The 18,755-nt window shown below is 45.2% G+C and overlaps 1 protein-coding gene across 1 annotated transcript in view; it reads left to right on the top strand.

The window, feature by feature from the left end:
• TMEFF2 (transmembrane protein with EGF like and two follistatin like domains 2) overlaps positions 1-18,755 on the top strand; it is a 104,349-nt gene that overhangs the window by 63,917 nt on the left and 21,677 nt on the right. Inside the window, exons 6-7 of the mRNA XM_065751133.1 lie at positions 15,140-15,288; positions 16,146-16,205. Coding sequence (XP_065607205.1) covers positions 15,140-15,288; positions 16,146-16,205 — 209 coding nt within the window. The remainder of the gene's footprint in view (positions 1-15,139; positions 15,289-16,145; positions 16,206-18,755) is intronic.

The following is an 18,755-nucleotide window of genomic DNA, read 5'->3' as shown; positions in this document are numbered from 1 at the left end:
CAGTGTTTTGTTTTTTTTCTGGAAATAGCTTGATAAAGGAGCCAGATCCAAGTTACCCCAGCAATGTTCCCACTGCAGCTTCTGCAGCTAATTCCTTTCCTTTGAAACAGCTTGGCTTACGCAGAGCAGTGCAGTAATGGTGATAGCTGAAGTTCTCAATCTTTATTGACAGGCGGTTGTTCTGCAGGGAAAGGTGCTTCTTGGGGAAGGAAGCAGGGAAGGGCATTTGCTGGGAGGATGCTAAAAGGCAGCAAAGCAGATTGCTCACTAGAAGTACAAAGACCGTGCAAAGCCTGTTAAAGGGCTGCTTTGAAGTAAACGACTTCATGCGCTGTAACAGAGCCCTGCTTTCCTGTCCCTGCCCCCTGATTAGTCGTGGATAAACGTCTTTCTGAAAAAATGAGCCTTTTGGGTGTTAGCTCTTTGTTATTCTTATTTCTGGAATAAAAGCAGCCCATGTTTGGGGAACCTAGATCCCTCTTTCAAAATGTACGTTAATTGAATTCCCGTGTTTGGCACCAGATAGTCATACACTGATGCACTTCCCCCCAACCCCAGCCCCCATCCCTGCAAAGATTTAGCGTGTGGAAAATTCTCCTGGATTAAGTGGGAAGTGAAATTCCAGTTTGTTATTCAATCTGTGCTCTTCTGCATCTCTAATTTCAGAAGTAAGCGGGGCTCCCAACCGCTGGGGTCCCTGGAAGTCCATATGATGCCAGGAACTCCTGGCAGGCCCCGGGAGCTGCTGTTATAGGGTGAGGAGCCCTGCAGCAATTGTGTCCCCATCCATCAGGGCTCTCAGAATCAGTGCCTGGTCTGCTCTAGGTGAGGGGGATGAAAGCTGGCAGCGGAGTCAGAGCTCAGAGCCGGAGATGCAGGGCTGGCTGGCTGCCTGCTATTGCTCGGTGTCAGAGTAGATCAGAAGGGAGAGCACAGGTGTGATAGCAGATGTGGTTGGGCTGCTGATGATTTAAAGCGACAATTAACATTATTCTGCATTGCCACAGTCTGTTATTTTGCAGTCCCTTGTCTCTGGTTTAACTTTTTTTCCTTTTTTTCATTATTCATTGCCAATTGTCACCCGTCTGAATTGTGCTATTGTAGTGTGTCACCATTATTTTAAAATTGTTTCATTTCCTTAAAACCAATCTGTTAATGGGTAGGCTCCTGGGATTTTGATAGGGATTTTGCTGCATAAAAGACAACTCGAAGGGTAAGATATGCGTGTGAACATTTTCTGGAAAGTACAAAGAAAAGGCAGAAAGGAACCAACTGTAATAACAGGTTTTCTGAGGCATGTTAAAGCACACATATATTATTATCCTATTCCGCAGCCTAATATCACGAGAGTGAATGCAATTTGGCATTCCATTAGTGAATCTCTTTCTCTGGGTTAAAGACAAAGACTGTTCAGTTGAAAGTCTTTAACATCTTGCTACTTTAATATGTGAAAGCTTCTTGTCACTAAGAGGATCGTGCATTACTGGCATTATTCCCACCTTTAATGCATTTTGCACCAGTGAGCTTCATGAATATTTAAAGCAGGGCCAGGGCTGTGCTCTTTAGCGCTGGATTGCAATCTATTGGTAAATCAGACATTTGGTGTTGCTTACTTTGGGTTTTATTTCTGAGCTGGCTAAGGAATAATTGATTTTCTAAGACAGGGCTACTCAACATAACACCCTGAGAGATATACTTAAAAGGAAATGAGGAACGAAGCGTAATGTGCTGAATGGTGCTGTGTTTCTGAGACCCTCCAAAAAGCATCCATGAAATACTCACTGTATATAAATAGTACTCACCAAATGGAGTGCCTGCTCATCTGCTAAAGTGGCTTAGTGTCAGTACATAACCACGTCAAGAACCCAGATCCCAGTATCGATCTCCTCATTATGGGCCACTGAGGAGATAAGAGCACTCTCTACCCTGGGCAAGCCTTGATTGGGATGGATGCTGGGCAGCTGTTTCGGAGGTCCATGAAATGTCCGAGCCAGTAGAGGGGAATAGATAATAGTAAAAGCCCTGCTGTTGATTTTCCTTTTGGAGGATACAGAAGAGAGGACAGGAGTGTTTTCTTAAAGCAAGATTAAAGCCTTCAAGCCTCTGACTTGTAGAGTTAATCAAAATCAGAATGATGAATTGGGGTTAAATATGCATGCTTTTCCTTTGGATTTCAATACTGACAGGTCAGCAAGCAGCAGAGACTCAAAGTGCGGGACTGCCCAGAGTGACCTGCAGTTTGCTAACTGTAGGAAGGATGCAGAGATTTCTGATGTTTGAGTGCTTCTCTTTGCATCCTGGCAGTGAGGAAGCCATCTGCACCTTGCTGCCAGCCTTCCCTGGAGGCTGCAGGTGAAGGGAATGCTGCAGTGCCCCTGGTGGGAGAGAACTGGCCATTCCCTCTTATCCTACCGCTGTCAGACTGTGTAGAGTCACAACCCTTCCTGCTTATAAGCTTAGAGTACTGGAAGTCTGCAGTGAGGTGTCTGCTGAGCCTTCTGTTCTCCAAGATGGTCTTGACCAACTTGTTCAGCCTTTCTTCAGAGGAGAGATGCTACAGTCCTCTGGTCATCTTCATGACTCTCTTGTGGACCTGCTCTGACAGTTTCACACCCTCTTGTACTAGGGGCCCTAGTTTGGACCCAGTATTCAGATGGAACCTCGCAAGGGTAGAATAGGGAAGAATGATCTTCTCATTCTCTCTGCTGATCCATCAGATCCCATGTCCTCCCTCCTCCAATCATGGCAGGCAGCAGTTGCCTGTAAGTGTTTGATTTCCAGCCCAGAGGGGAAGATATGTCAGTTTTCCTAAGGAGCAGAGCGTGATGGAGGAAGGGATGTGCATCTCGTGCATGACATAGAGCTGGGTGGTGCTCCCAGAGGAGGTGGGAAAAGTTGCAGTGAGTCCCTTGCATCTTGCACTTCTTTCTGCATGGCTGGAACAACAAACTCCACTTACCTTATCTTAGCAAACAGTTGCCCAAGGTGGAGCAGTTCATATTCTTAATCCAAGCTTTTGTTTCATATTTTACTACTAATCACTGATATACGTACATATATTGAGTGAGTGCTCCTATATAGCAAGCCAGCAATCCACAACACATGAGGATGGTGAAATTGCATTCTCATGCAAATAAACTGCACTATACACAGAAGATATCTGTGCAAATCATGGAGCTGCCATCAGCCAGTACCCCTGCAATCAATATTCCTCCAGCAATCAATATGTATCTTTATTATGGTATAGAAAGAAAACATATAAAAGAAATGAACGATTTTGCCAGCTTCTCAATCCACCCAGCAATTAGGTCAGTCAGTTTTGGGTCCCTTCCCCCTTCTGTCAGTTGCACTCAATGAAAGCATCTGCAAACAAGATGCTCTACTACCCTAAAGTACTAAAAGGTGGTTTGAGAGCTCACATACATTACACGGGTATTGGCTGCTCTATGCTCAGCGGTGTGTATAATAACTGTGTGTGACCTACTTGTTCCAGATGCAGAAACAACAAGCTACTTTAACATCTGCATTGTCCTGTGCATTATACAGTAGCTATATGGCAGTTTCTTGCTGCTTGCCTTTCTCTTCTAGAGGGAAAGTAGATCTTCAGACATACTCGTTGGGCTCATGGCTCAAATAAACTCTGAAATTGAATTAAATAATTAAAATCTGCAGTCTTGCAAAGGGTAACATTTCTGCTTCACTTCAGATTGTACCTAGGGCACAAAATGTGGCTGCTGCTGTGTAGATATTCATGGGGAGCACAGTGCTCATATCTAATCACAGAGGGAAGCAAAGAGCCCACTGCATGTGGTCTCTGTGTTGCACAACAGGAGACAGCCAAGCAGTGCACATCACTCTTGATCTTAGCCCAGCCTAATAGAGCCACCTCCACTGTCAGCCACAGTTCCTATCGTGTTCCTCACTGGTATGATGCTGAGGTGTCACAGGTATCTTTCAGCAGGTGTTTCAGACCTAAATCTAGTCCTGGTTAGTGCCTTATCATATTCAAAGAAAAAAAAAAAGGATCCTCACAGGCTTTAAAAGGGCCTTCAATCAAGATGTGGTTTCTCCTTTCTCAGTGATGAGTACACAGAGCAGGGGAAGATATGGGAACAAGAAGTTACATTTATCTGCAGAGAGCATCTCTGAAAGCAGTGTGTGGTCCAGTTGCTTTTGAGGAGCAGGAGGAAGGACTAAACATGTTCTGTTTCTAATTCAAATGCACTAGTGGCTTTGCCAAAAGAGGTATTGCTTGGAACGTGGTGGCTTGTTTGGTCACCTGCTGCAACTGTCTTACTCTGCATGCATTTGATTTGGAAAACCAGCCATTTCTCCTTGTAAGTTTCAGAAAATCAACTTGCTGTCCTTCATCCTGTGCCAAAGTATCCAATTTAATTTGAAAGCGTGACTGTAATGTTCCTAACTTTGAATGGACCTTTCCATCCACTGAGGGGCCACAGTCCTTCAGAAGCTCATGCTCTTTTGGCCAACTCCTGCCTTTCCAGATTCTCAGGATTTATCTTCTTAATAATATTCTTTAAAAAGAAAAAAAAAAAGCACCCTGTTTTTAACGTAAGCCAAGATTGTCTAGAGTTACTTATACTTCATAGTGTTTTATTACCAATACACTTTGGAGCGCTCTGGTAAATAATTCAGCCTACCCGAAGAAATTGACTGTATTTTCTCTATGCATCAAGAAGTCTGTCATATAGACTATATATCATGGCTCTAAATGTTATCAGATAAATGCAGAACCGCATTGTGTTCCATCTGTGCTGTTCACCCAAGCAGGCCTTTTAGGGACCCTATATGATGCATACGTTTTTTATCTTCTGCAATTACAGCAAAGCTCTCCGTGTTCCCTTGGGAGAACACCCCCCACTTTAAGTCATAGGGCTTACAGATCTTCGTCTTTGTCCTCTTCCTTTCAGAGGCTGGTCCAGACCTGATTTTTCAGCTTCAGAGGGAGAAATTCTTGCTTATGAAAGCAGTAAATGTTACTCTCACCAGCTCAGTGAGGAAAACTCTGCTGGTATCGTAACCATGCGGTAACTTCTCAGTAGCCAGTGGAGCCTTTTGCAGGCAGAGGGGAGAACAGACTCCATCAGAGTGTAAATGCACAGTTGCTCACATAATGCAAACTTGGAAATTGTGATGATAAAAGCAGAATTTGGCTTACTGACTGTTTCAGTAGTTTTGGAGGAAATATTGATTTGGGAAAAGCTAAAAATAGCTTCTGAGATTTTTTTTTTTTTAGTTTTGTTTCCTTGTCTTACTGTGCTCCTGTAGTAGCAAGATGAATGCTTCTGAAATTTAAGGGGGAATAGCTTAACAGCCGTGTAAGGCTGTCTCTCATCTTTACAATGATGAGTCTTTTCAGTTAAAAAAGAAAAAGCTACAGTAATGTTAAGAATCTTGTTCAGAATAGCCAGGTTTGCTTGTCAGCTTCACGTGGCTGAGGTGCCTGCTGCTGTGTTCATGTGGACAGGAGGTATGGAGGCAGCAGAGATTTAGATGGTCCTGGCAGGGAAGGGCAAGGAGGGACTGGGATGGGGCTAAAGGAGAGAAATGAACCAGGGTACTTATGAACCCAGGGGTTTTCTTCACTCCTCCCACAAGCTGCAACTGTATCTTTCAGTGACGGTGTCCTTCAGTCCTTGCTAGGAGAAGGTAGCAGACTTTTGAGCGTGCACCTTTATTTGCATTTGGAGGAAGGGTTTTGGCAGCCTGTTTTGTGCAGTCAGAGCACTAGGTGTTGTGCAGAATGTTCCTGGCCCTGCAGTTCGTGTAAGGTGCGCCCAAGGGTCCGGTTCAGCTTTGAAGAGCTGAGCTTGGGCGCTCCCGGCTGAAGCTACCATTCCGTTGTGCAACCCTGTGTCCAGGAGGCCCTGGGCTCGCCAGGTTGTAAAAGTGCTTGTAGGGGATAGTATGATAATGCACATTGATTATAGACGTGCATTGGCACATAATCACCTGTGTATGTCAGAGCATTACTGCATGAAAGAACAAGTGCAGAGACCTGGGACAGCCATGTGTTTTTGCACCTTTCTTTTCCCTCCCGCTTACTTATTATTTAAAAACTAGCTTTCTTCACTCCCCAGCCCCACATTTGTCCAGAGCCACAGCCTGGCAGTAAGCTGCACGATGCCTTCATGACAGCCTATTTAGTCGCAATAAAAGGCCGATTGGCCTAATGCGCAATCAAGAAAGGAGTGACATTTATTGCTTCAGTTTTATGATGCTGTGCACCGAGTGAGATTTGGAGCCCTACGGTGCCTTCAGGGGGCAGGAGATCACTAGCAATGAATTGTATTTATACCTTTTTCAATTTCCTACTAGCGTTTTAGCAATAAATAGGCCGTGTTGTGATTGGGTTTTATGTAAGTATGTTTATGAAAGCAGGGATACAACTTTGTAGTTCAGAATTACACATGTTGTCTAAATAGATCAACAGAGAGAATAACTTTGTAAAATGCTGGGAAAGTACTTTGCAATTTATTATCAAGTGTCTTAATAGAATGCTTCATCTGCTCCTTCCCGCTTTATGTTAACTATCGCATTAAAGCCATGTCCGTTGCAGAAGGTCGGCGGCTCCTTCACGAGCCCATGTTGGAACATCAAGGCCACAATGCGTTCACGCATCCGAGCCACTAAAAATACATCCCATGCATAAAATATGAGCTTGACGAGCGCTCAATCTGAGCTGAAGTGCAGGGCTGACCCCGGGGGGCAGGTGTCCCTTTCCCACGGCAGCCATCTCCTGCCCTGCTCCTCTGGGATGCCTGTCTTTTCCCGCATGTGCTCTCAAGACACAGATGAATCTCTAGAAAGCAAATCGCTGCTAAAAGCCTGTGTGGGATGTGCCCAGACATAAAGGCATAATTGCTGTCTGTTGGCCTGCCTGTTGTGTAACGAAGCCTGCCCACACTGAGGTGCTCCTGGGACACACGTCCCTTGAGGAGCTGCAGGTGGGTGTCACTGGTCTGTGTCCCACACCTGATGTAGGGTTCCTCTACAGCAGCTTTCAGGTACAGGAAAAGAGAGTGTCTTAGAAAATAGAGGGTTGGTGCTGCCTCTCCTTCTTGTACATGTGAAGTGATTTGCTCAGGGTTGCACAGGTCTCAGTCTCACACCTGTGGGCTGCACCATGATCTCATTTCACCGCTGTAAGGGATGACAAGGGGTGATCTTGTGTTATTTCCATCTGCACAGACAGTGGATGGAAAAGCCTGGAGGAAAAGCCTAGAGTAACCTCCTGAAATTTCATTAGGTAGCTGGGCTGGATTTTGTTTTGTCGTTTGAGTCAGCCCCTGGAGCAGAGCAGCCTGGAGAAGGCAGCTGGCTTGGATGGCTGTGCCTCAGGCAGGCTCATGTCTTTGAGGGCACAGAGCAGTGTATGGTGAGGGTTAGGCTGATTTTGCACATGTGAAGCAAGTATTTAGAAGAAGGAACTGTTTTACCATGGTTTTCACCTCACTGGTGCTACAAAGGTCACCCTGGCTTTGTCTTCCCCACTGGCGGTGAATGTCTCACCTGCGGTCTCGCTTACAGCACACCGCCCTCCATCCACCCCTGTAGTCTCTCTGGTCATCAGAGTCCACTTCCAGAAAGTAACTGCGGTTAACAAAGCTGTTACGTGGCAGTAGGGATCTGAAATTTGCTATGAGCTCCCTTGCAGCCTGTACCATGCTTTGGTGAGCAGCCCTTCCTGTGGAAGGCCCTGTGACCACCCCACCTCAGCCTGGGCTGAAGCATGAGGATGCTTTTGGGACAGCTCTCATTTTTCTGTGGGCTGCAAGATTGAAGCAAACAAACAGTATCAGCAGTTAGAGCACACAGCGATAAAACGCTGGTGAAGGGCAGCCTCAGATGTTTACAGAGGGGGAGAAACAGCCAGCAAAGCTTTGTTTTAACACGGACTGCAGAGACATGAAGGACACAGAGTGCTGGCAAACCATAGGAACACATTTATTTTATTCTTCGTGCTTTAAATAAACTTCATGTACTAGATATCTGCAGACCCTTGAGTTGGCATTTGAACAGAATTAGAAATTTCTTCTCTAGTCGCTCAGTTAAGGTGGGCATTTTCCATTGGTCTTCAAGCTTGTGATTTTCTGTCTGGGGCTAAAGCACACAGGCCAGCAAAGGCTGTCCTGCTCAGCTTAGTTCCTTGTAAAGAGACATGATACTTAACAAAAAGGAAACGTTTATTTTGCCCTGAAGTTGTTAGCACACAATTCAGTGTGTTGTTGAGGGCACCAGAGGCATCGGGACTACAGGGGAAGGTCGTGTTATAATTGGTGCTTTGAATGGTAAGAGGGAAGCAAAGGTGAAGATTGTGATGTTTCCACAGAAAACTTTATTAAGTTACAGGGAAAAAGAAACAAAAGGAGAATTAGGCATCTGCTGGCAGGGTCTCATGTACCAAGTTAACGCAGCCATTGCTGGGCTGAGGCACCTTGCTCCCAGCTCCGTGCTCCAGCAAGGCTCACAGGTGACGTTGTGTTTGGTATGCAAGGAAGGGCAGCCTTAAATATGTTCACCACTTTAGTGCATTTTAGCTTGACATGTGTCCAGTAAACAACATTTTGGTCTCTTACAGTCCAGCAACAACAACAAAAAATCACTTGATTATTCAGTGCTTCCTTCTGCTATGATGCTTTGGGGTCCTTCAAATCATTTTCATTATGCACTACATAATAATAAAACCCTCTGTGCAGTATGCTGATAATTCCTTGCATGGTCTCTGTGATTTCTAATTGTTTGAATAACAGCGTGCTATTGAAATGCCATGCAGAAACATTGCATCACCCTGAGGGAATCAAGCTTTTCTCCTTTCACTCACGGTGAAGATAAACAGTTGAACGGTTGAAATAAGTAAAATATCCCAGGGAAGCCACTGTGAGAAGTAGATGTGCTCAGAGCAGAAGCCAAGCTGCAAAGGACCAGAATGTAAAGAAAAAAAATAACAAAACATAATACTGAATGGGAGACACTGAAAATAAGCTGAGCTTTTTCTTCTCTTGTGATCTTAAAGCAGAGCGAATGTGCGAGCAGATCCAGGAAAGTAATATTGCATGCTATTTTTGTGCTGCCATTATAAAATATGCATTGTTTATTGTTCTGCACTGCAGCTGAAGTTTTGCATCCACCTCAAATATAAAACAAAGTTTATTTTGAAGAAGGTGTGCGGCATCTCTGTACTTTAAGCCTTTCAGTGATGCTTTCAAGCGTGTGGTGATAGTATTTCAATCTCCTGGCAAGCACAAACAGGTCTTACTGTACGATTGGTAGAACGTGTTAAAAATTGTCTGTGTGCATTCTAAATGTATTCTGTACACACTGCTTCATGTGGATACAGTATGAATTGTGTGTATACAGTGTTCAGCCTGAGTCAGTTCTGCCTCCTGGCAAGAACAGCTTAGCTGCCATCCTCCTGGGCTGTGCTCAATATGCTGCAGAGCCCACCTGAGCTTGGCCAAGCTACTAGGAGTCTATACAGACTCAGTATTGAGGTTTCTGGGTCTTTGCAGTACAGAGATGGCCTGAAGAGCAGAGGCAGTGGGTGTGAGTACAGACCTTCCTGACCTGGCGAATCTGGGCAGCCCCTGCTCAGACGTGGTGGGAGCATCTCCATGTGGGATTGTGTTGAGATGTATTAAACACACCCAAAGCTGTCTGGGTAAAGCAGCCTCCTGCCTGCCCCCTGACACCCCGTGGAGCCACTGCAATGCGTGTTAGAGTGTCGAGTCAGAATGTTAAGCCTGGCTTCGTTTCAGCTTGCCTGCTGGTAAAGTCAGCAAAGGTACCTCATCTACCAAAATCCTTGCAGGAATCCAAGCGATGGAGAAGGCATTTGGGAGCGATAGCAAGGCTCTCGATGCCAGCATGCAATGCCAGGTTTGCTCTAATGGCCATTTAATGTCCTAGATGGAGAGGCAGGAGCTCAGAGAGGACCAGAAATTTGAGTTTCTGATCACTGCCTTCTAGTCAGAGCTCAGGAAGGTACAAAATCTCACTGGTGGAAATGCCATAAATGTTCAACAGCCGTGTTTTTATTTATACACTGGTTTATGGCAAAGGGAGGGCTTTGAGCTTTTTTTATGCTGCAAAATGTTGTTGGTTTTTCCTTGCTTTTTTATTTTTGCCTGGAGAAAATATACGACATATTTAAATGACTTCAGAATGGAACATCGCTTTCCCTGTAAAATAGTGTGCACTGAGACATGGCTGGATCTCACACTTGACCAAATTAGCATATGCACTCAAATATCAGAGCTCTGACTAGTAAAAATAACACAAGATTTGCATTTTCACATTTTTAGCTCCAGCTTCCTTGTCTGGTTGGTTTTATGCCTTTTTTCTTGACTGACAATTCTCTTTGTGGCAGATTTATTGCTGTTCTGCTGTTTGGACCCTGTAATCAACTAGACACTTGGCTGAAGACGTTAGTCATTTCATTAAGTACTTTTTGCAGATATCTCAGACACAATTTTCTGTTGCTCTGCTTCCAAAAAGCAAATGACCCATGGCCAGTGAAGTCTGAATATGAATCTTTAATAAACAGAGGTAGTACCAACAACGCTCTCAGGTTTCCAAACTACAGAGGGCTAATTAAAATATGTTGAATAGCGAAGAGCTGCCATGCTAAAAGCGCTCCTGCATCTGTTCCCAGTAAAACTGCTCTTTTAGGGGGCCCTGTCACATTTACCCTGCTTCCTTGCCGTCAGGCTACATTTGAAACCTTCCTCAGGCTCCATGCTGGTATTGCATAGTAATTCTTTTTAAATTATTTTTCAGTTATACATTGCTGAGAACAAAGACAGAATAGTTGTCTTAGGAATGGAGATAAGACATGGAATGGGGTTCCTTTTATCGTTGCTGTGTCACTAATGATTATGCTGTGTTCGTGAACTACAGGGATATAATTACAGCATTTTCCTCCACTTTATGGGTGAGGAACTATCCTCTCTTCCTATTGAGACACCTTAAAATGCTGCTGCTCTCTCCAGGGACGGTCCTTCAGAGCCATGAATCTGCTCTTCAGTGGTATTCCCTCTGCAGGCAAAGACATTGCTCGGAGAACAATACCATCTGTCATTTGCAGTGCAGAGGAGAGTGAGGAGTGCAGGCGCTCAGCAGTGTGCCCACCCATGGCTGGTTTATTGATGCCAGTTGTTTTTACAGAGACCAGGTCAATGGAGAGCTGCATTGGTTGCTCCAGCTTGGCCAAGCAGCTCTACCGCCACTGCTAGGACACAGTCTTTGCTTGGATCTGGGTAGGGGTTTTTTCATGGTCGAGACCTAGATAGAAAATAGTTACTGGACCACTTTCCTGCCATCTCCCTGGGAAAGAGAGAAACCCGTCAGCATCTGACCAGCCACCATACCCTCCCATGGGCAGCCTCTTGGATTTCACAATGACATGGAAGAATAGATGTAAGAAAGCGAGCATTGTGGAGTGGTTGTTTACAGTGACAGTCCGGTTTTTAATCAATTAGCGTGTGTGTGAACCCCATTACCTGAAGGAAGCAGCAGGCCTGTGGGACAGCACTCGGTATTCCTTCGCTTCTCAGGGGAGCTGCTGAGTATCGGCTGACTTCTTAGAAGCTCTCCTTCCTCACAGATGCTTTTAAGCTGCTTTTGTTTCTGCAGAAAGCAATGCTAAACCTCACATGTGTATTCTGTGTATGCTCTTAGGTACAGTTTCATCCTGTGACCCTTAGGAGACCTCATTAACCTTCTCACTGCTTCTTGAGCCCGAGGAAAGAACAAGTCAGCCTTTCTGCTGCCAAGCTTTCCTCGGTGCTACACTCAGGAATACAGCAACCAGATAGATTTATTGATATAATGATAATCGGAAGTCGTGGCCGGGATGATAAAATGGTCAGATGACCAAATTTCTTATAGTGCAGGGATGTAGTGAAGAGCCTTAGGGGTGGGATGCTGCTATGCTGCCAGCTTGGAGGAGCATGGAGCAGCCCCAGCAGCAGTGTGCTGCAGGACCCAAAGGATAGAGCACGGTCACACAGGGCCTGCCACCTCCCTGGGACCCCATCGGGGACGTTACCTGCTGGTTCAGCAGGAGACAGCCCTGCTGCTGCGTGTCATCGTGCTTCACAAAGTGAAGGCGTCTTTACTGACTGCTCTAGGATTGCATTAAATGGCGTGCGTTAAGTGCCACTCATTCTGTATTTATTCTGACAGGATGGATCCTGCTCAAGGTTGCTGCGTGCTGTGTGCGTGCCTGGGTGCAGACGTTTGCAGAAAACTCCTCACCTTCTTCTCTGCGATTTACACTTCTCAACCTCAGGGGCACAGCTGAAATGGCAGCCTGCTTGCTCCTCTAGTTTGAGAGAAATGTGCTTGAATATACTCTCATCTTCCCTGATGAGATGAGCACTATAAATTAAACAGAGTCAGCACCCCAGTGCATTAATCTTACTGATGAAACCCAACCCTTAGCTTTTCCCGACACAGACTTAATGTTGACTTAATTGTGCAGCCTTAAAGTAGGGTTGGTGCATGGCACGCAGCCCATGACAGCAAGGAGATCCTGGTGACGGGTATATTACGGTGCTTTTTTCCACCTGTGCAGTCAGTCCTGAAAAGCAGCCCTCACCTGGGAGATCCCACAAGACCTGAGCGTGTGCTGTGCCTTTCTGCTGTCCGTCACACACGAGCACCCTGCTGTGAATGCACGTGCTTCATCCTGCTCATAGCATGCAGCCAGAGGGCTCCTTCCTGCAAGGGGCAAGCTTGGCCTCCCCGTTAACATCTGAGGTTTGGAAAATCTTTGTTTTCTTCTCACGTTTGCTGCAAGAGGTCGGAAAAGTCATTTTGGAACTTCTGTTTCGGGAAGGTATCAAAAGATGCAAGCAAATGCCTAATGGGTACTGAAATGCTCTTTGAAATCAGCGAGAAGAGAGGTCTCTGAGATTTCTGAAATCCCAGACAAAATGTTTGCATGCATCTTTAGGCATCTAAACACCTTTGAAAATGTGTCTCTTAAGTGCCCAACTCTAAGCATAGGTTCGTACATCCCTCGGCATTCTTTAAATTGCATCCCAGGGTGCCTAGATTTCCCCTGAAGAGTACCCTTTTGTTTTAATTTTCTCACTGACTGAATTTTCTCTTGACTTGAGACATAATAGATATTAACCTGTGCTCATTTTTTTTGTAGTGAGGTGTTGAGAATTGAAGCTGTTTCGGAGCTGTTTTATTACAAAAAAAAAAGGAGCATATGGCTGAATGTGTCCCATCTGAAATGCAAATGGTAGAGCTACGTGCAAAAAATCCCGATTACTCGAGCGGTAAACGGTTCCTAATGAAGTGAGTTTGAGTAAGGTGGGAAGCTGGTGATGACTGCGCGAAGAAATGAGGGCAGTTAATATTTTGGTGGAGCAGAACATCCTTATTCTGCTGATAAGGAGGTTCTTAGGAAGTGGACTGGATTTTTTCTTACCTACTGCGTATTCATCAGCGCGGTGGAAGCGTTACGCAGGGAGCCAGGCTCCTGTCTTTTGCTAGTTATGAAATCGTTTAATTTAATTTACAGCCACGCTTCTCACCTTTGGCCTCTTTCCAAGCTGAAGTTTTCTGTTCGTAGCGATCCACTTAAGGTAAAGTAAGCCTGAGTGAAGGGGACCCATAGTTCCCCTGATTTTTGTGATGCTGGGCACATCTGTGGAGGGCAGAGGCCGAGGGGGTGATGAAGGAATCTGATCGACACTGCCTCGTTTCCTGCACATCCTCTTCCCAAGCCCTTTCCACCCAAGTTGTTCTGTTGCATACATCCCTATACACTCCCTGCAGCCATAGTTGTCCATGTGCCTGGTGTGAATGGAAGAGGAGCTGACTTTGAAGCTACCAACCTGGCCTTCCCATTGCTTAACTTCCAAAAGGCAGAGCTGTGAGCAGGCGTGGTGAGGCTGAGGTGGAGCCGGAGATGGAGCAGCACTAGCATTGCTCTGCTTTAAATGTCAGAAGGATCCAGGACAAGTGGAGAGAGCAGCATTCATGCAATTACACGCTCAGAGGAGCCGGAGCAGCTGCCAGGTTAAACCTCTGGCTTTGTCCCTTGAGCAGGATTGCGTCGGTGATAATGTGACCTCGCTGAGGCTGAGCTGTCCGTTATGGGGCAGCAGGGATGGAAAATGAGCACGCCTTGCCTTCAGCGATGCCCAGGGGTGTCTGACATCACTGATGATGATGAAATAGGAGAAACCTAAAGAAAAAACACTGCAGCCTGGTGTTGGTGGGTATGGCCATGTTAACATGCTGTTTCAGATCCACAGCGTGCTTTTGGAGCAAATCGTAGAATCACAGAGTGGTTTGGGCTGGAAGAGACCTTTAAGGTCCTCTAGTTCCAACCCCCTGCTAAAGGCAGGGACACCTCCCTCTAGACAGCTTGCTCACAGCCCCATCCATCCTGGCCTTGAGTGCTTCCAGGATATGAGCATCCACAGCCTCATTGGGCAGTCTGTATCAGAATCTCACCACCTTCACAGTAAAGAATTCCTTCCTAATATCTAGTCTAAATGCTCCAGTTGTCCTTTTGGACCAGGCTGTGGGGCAGCCAGGAGCTGACGAGTGGGGTGCAGTGCCTCACCAATGTCACTCTGGGCCTTGGCAGGTGGTTTTACCCAGCCGGGTGGGATGTGGTTGCAACATTTCTTCCTTTATTATGATCAGAGTGCATATGGCTGCCGTCATTATCATCCAAATCATAAATCAGTACAAAGCCCCACAGATGCAATGCGCAGCAACTCAACAGGGGTAAATTTAGTGGCTTCTTTAATTGCAAGAGGGCGTAGCAGCATAAATTACTGACATATCTGCTTGAATGTTCTTTGGTTTACAAGAATTGCAGCTGGTAGCGCTGTCATTTAGTTTTCCAAGTATAACTCTCTTTTTAATCTGTCCTCCTTCTTGCTTTTCTCTCTCCTCTTTTCCCGCATTCATTTCCATCCAGAAATACAAATGACCTTTTAACAGAATTTTCCCCTTTCATTCTGTTGATTTGCATCATTCAGTCAGAAAAATACAAAACTCTTTCTTTCCTGAGATGCACTGATGATGTCGGGGAGAAAACTTAGTCATATTAGCCTCTTCTTTTTTCTCCCTTCTGTCTTTTCAGGTGTGTGTGCAACATCGACTGTTCTCAAACCAACTTCAATCCTCTTTGTGCTTCCGATGGGAAATCTTATGATAATGCATGTCAAATCAAAGAGGCATCATGCCAGAAACAGGAGAAAATTGAAGTCATGTCTTTGGGTCGATGTCAAGGTAACGCTCATAACAAAACTCATTTCAAAGAATGTTTTCAATTTTTGCTCGGAGAAGAAAAAAAATAAGAAGAGAAGTGGGGCTGCCTTCTCATTTGGCACTGCTCGCGTTTCCATTAGGCTGCTGTAATGTGTACGGGGCGCGGTGCTGGTGCTTGTTTCTCATCTGCTGGGCTCATGGGATGCCAGCGGTGCCTGGAAGGAAGTTTTGTTAATGCTAGCTGCAGTCTGGCTGTGTTTGCCATGAATGCCATGCTGCTCCTTGCCCAGCTCTTGGGATGCTCTGTCACACAGCCCTGAGTTGGCTTTAAAAACCCCAGTTTGTTCTAAAATAAAAATGAAGAACATTTGCCTTTAAATAGCTCCTGTAAATAAAGTGCCTACTGGGACTCGGACACTTAATAGCTTTTTTCCCCCTTAGCTTCTGACCTATAAATCCTCAGTACATCTACTTACAAGGCCACACTCCACCTGTCTATTAAACACATTCTCATTTATTCCCATTTCTTTAAAGTTAACCGTGCTACGTGACAGTTCATTTCAGGGTACATATTAAAACTCCCCAATTACTTCAAATAGAGCAGAAATGACAAGCCCTGCTTTGCACTGATATATTTATCCCAGCTGCAATCTGTTGTCACATATTGTTAGAAAAATGTGTTTTCTTAATGGAAGATGCTTGGTGTTCTGTTCCGAAAAGCCCGCTCCTGCTGTTTTCACCTGGCAAGCCCATGGGAGCCCTGCAGCCCTCAGCGATGCTGCGCACGGAAGGGATGCTCGGTTTGTGTGGGCACTGGGGTGGATTCAGGAGCAAGCAGAGGCTCCCCAGGCAATCCAGTGTTATTCCTTTTACCACAGACAATACTACAACAACTACAAAATCTGAAGATGGGCATTACGCACGGACAGATTATGCAGGTATGGTTCCTGTTATGTGAGAGTCAGCAACTGGTGAGAGCTGTGCCGAGACACTTTTCTCCTCTCCTTACAAATTTGCCTTGTTTCTGCTATGGTTTTGTTTGTTTGCTTTTAAAAAACCAGCTGTGTTCTCATTACTTTCTTTTGCTAGAAACTATCTTTCTTCTTAATAAACAGTCTTCTTCTATTTTTATCACTGTGCAGACATAAAACACCCGTTCTGTCAGTGGAAATAAAAAATGCAGTGACCTGTTTGCCAGAACCAGTGGACGCTGATGAAAATTACTGAATTATCGTGCCTAGATTATGTGTATTCTTTTCATGATATGCAGGCTTCAGAAGGGGAAAATCCAGACCATAGCACAGCTGCAATACCATGAAACATGGCCACAATAGATATTATTACCTGTAAAGGTAACAAGGTTCTTTAAATGCTTTTGAAAATGATAAATGGTTTTAATTTATTTAGAAGCTATGGTAAAACATAATGGCTGAATAACCTCATACAGCATTTGAAATTAAAAACATGCAAACACCAGTGAGGTTTGGGAGGTATGTGTTCTACAACCTGTGCCTAGGACGGCTGATTTAGAAATTGAATGTGTATATATAGATGGGTGTGGGTATGTGTTTGTGTATGCACGCAGGCTAATGTTCTCAGCTCGTGCTGAGAATTGGAACATTTGAGAAGGTAAGGTGAAAACGTGTCAAGCGATGTATTTGTGGCTTCGGTTTCTGAGATTGTTGTCTTTTGAAAGTAACTATTTATAGAGAGTAGATGCCTTGCTGACTTCACCCAAGCAGCTTGCTGCGTCGCTTAGGTGAAGTCCAGCTGATGGTTTCAGAGGTCTTAACACCTCTTAGCAGGAGAGTCCTCCCGCATGACTCAGTTTGGTCATTGCTGTCAGGGTGCTGTGCTGCGTGCACGATGTCCTTGGGTTGATGTGACACCCAGCCGTTACAAAGGGGTTGTTCTGTTCCTACTTAACAATGATACATGATGATTAAAACATAGAGCTATGAATAAGTTATGGCTTAGTGAGCCAGAGGAGTTTGAGATATCAGGGTGGCTGCAGGACAAAGCAGCAACGGAGGAAATTTCTATGGAAAGTGGATGCCAGGATTAATTTCTGAAAGATCAAAGAAGTGCTATGGTCCAGGCATTTCCTACTGCCAAGGAGCCCTTCCGTGGTGCAGTCATGTGATGAAAGAAGTCTGCAGTCAGTTTTCTTAAAAACCTGGAAGGTCTGGGGTTGTATCCCATGGTGGGCATGGTGCACGGCAAAATAGGACAAAATGATTTATTTGAGCTAGAAACAAGGGCAAGACGCACAGCTGTGTTAGATCCTTTCTGTTCTTTGCTGGAGAGCTAGGGAGATGACTGGAGTCTACAAATTAAAATGGAAGCCTGCAGCCCCTTTCCAATGCTACCCGTCCTATTCTGCTCCAGCCTGGTAACTTAGCACATTTGGGTGTGAAGCAATAGAGTTGTAAAAAATGGGAGGGAAGGCAGCTTGAGGATTAGGGTGGAGGAGGAAATAGCGGCAATGTGATGAGAAAGAGAAGCCACGGGGTCATGGAGGAAGAGGAGCACAGAAGGCATCTTCAGCTCGGGAGTGGGCAGGAGGAGGAGAGCAGCTTCACTTTAGCAAAGATGATATTTCAGCCTACACTCGAAAAGGAGAGGTGTGGGTAGCAGTCCTGAGAAGAAAATTGATGGCAGCAAAATGATGTGAGGTTGGAAGCCAAGAAGGGAACACAAGAGGAAACTGGGTTATTGGGCAGGGAGAGGGGCAGAGTGACAGCCAAGGAACGTGTCTATAGCAGAGATGTGGTGAGACATCAGGATGGTCCAGCCAGAAGTGACAGGACTGTGCAGGGGACACTGTGCATCTCAGTCCCCTAGAGAGGCGGAGGCATCCTGAACCATCGGAGATGTCCAGGAGGTACGTGTGTGGCACAGAAAGGTGCCATCATTTTACCACAGGTAACAGATGTTCAGGCCTCCTGCTATGGCTCAGGCTCCAGTGGGTTTCTTCAGGGCAGTGATGGTGTACCCTGGGCAGGTGTCATCAGGTATTATCCACTGATATAATGAACTACATCAGGTTACTCCAGCTGATGATACATCTTTTTGTGCACCTATTATTCCCACCTAATTTTTCACTTTTACATACAGTAACAGCAGCACGTAGGTTGAAATCTGCAAGTTTCATGCAGGGTAACCCGTGACTCCAGTTTCCCCATTTGTTTGTGGCATAATATGCCAGAAGACCTGGGAGAAAAGGACCACTGGAACAAGAAGTTGTAACTGCAGCTTTTAATAAATAGGTAAACGGATGGGAGACAGCAGTGTAAAACTGAGGCTGGGTGAACCTTCTGGCTTCAACATTTGTCCAACAGGAAGCTTCATGTCACCCTCACATTCTTACAAGTATATCAAAGTTACATTTAGTATAAGAATAATAAGTGGAGATACTTGTAGAAATGGTTTAGCACTAGACTGGGTAGGTTTGTTTGACAGATGGATTTGATGGTCTTGGACGTCTT

This window comes from Cyrtonyx montezumae, unplaced genomic scaffold (genome assembly GCF_038088225.1).
Source record: "Cyrtonyx montezumae isolate F1298 unplaced genomic scaffold, pur_monq_1.0 scaffold_7, whole genome shotgun sequence".
NCBI lineage: Eukaryota > Metazoa > Chordata > Aves > Galliformes > Odontophoridae > Cyrtonyx > Cyrtonyx montezumae.
The sequence above is the reverse complement of the archived record's forward strand: the minus strand, read 5'-3'. Positions and strand labels throughout refer to the sequence as shown.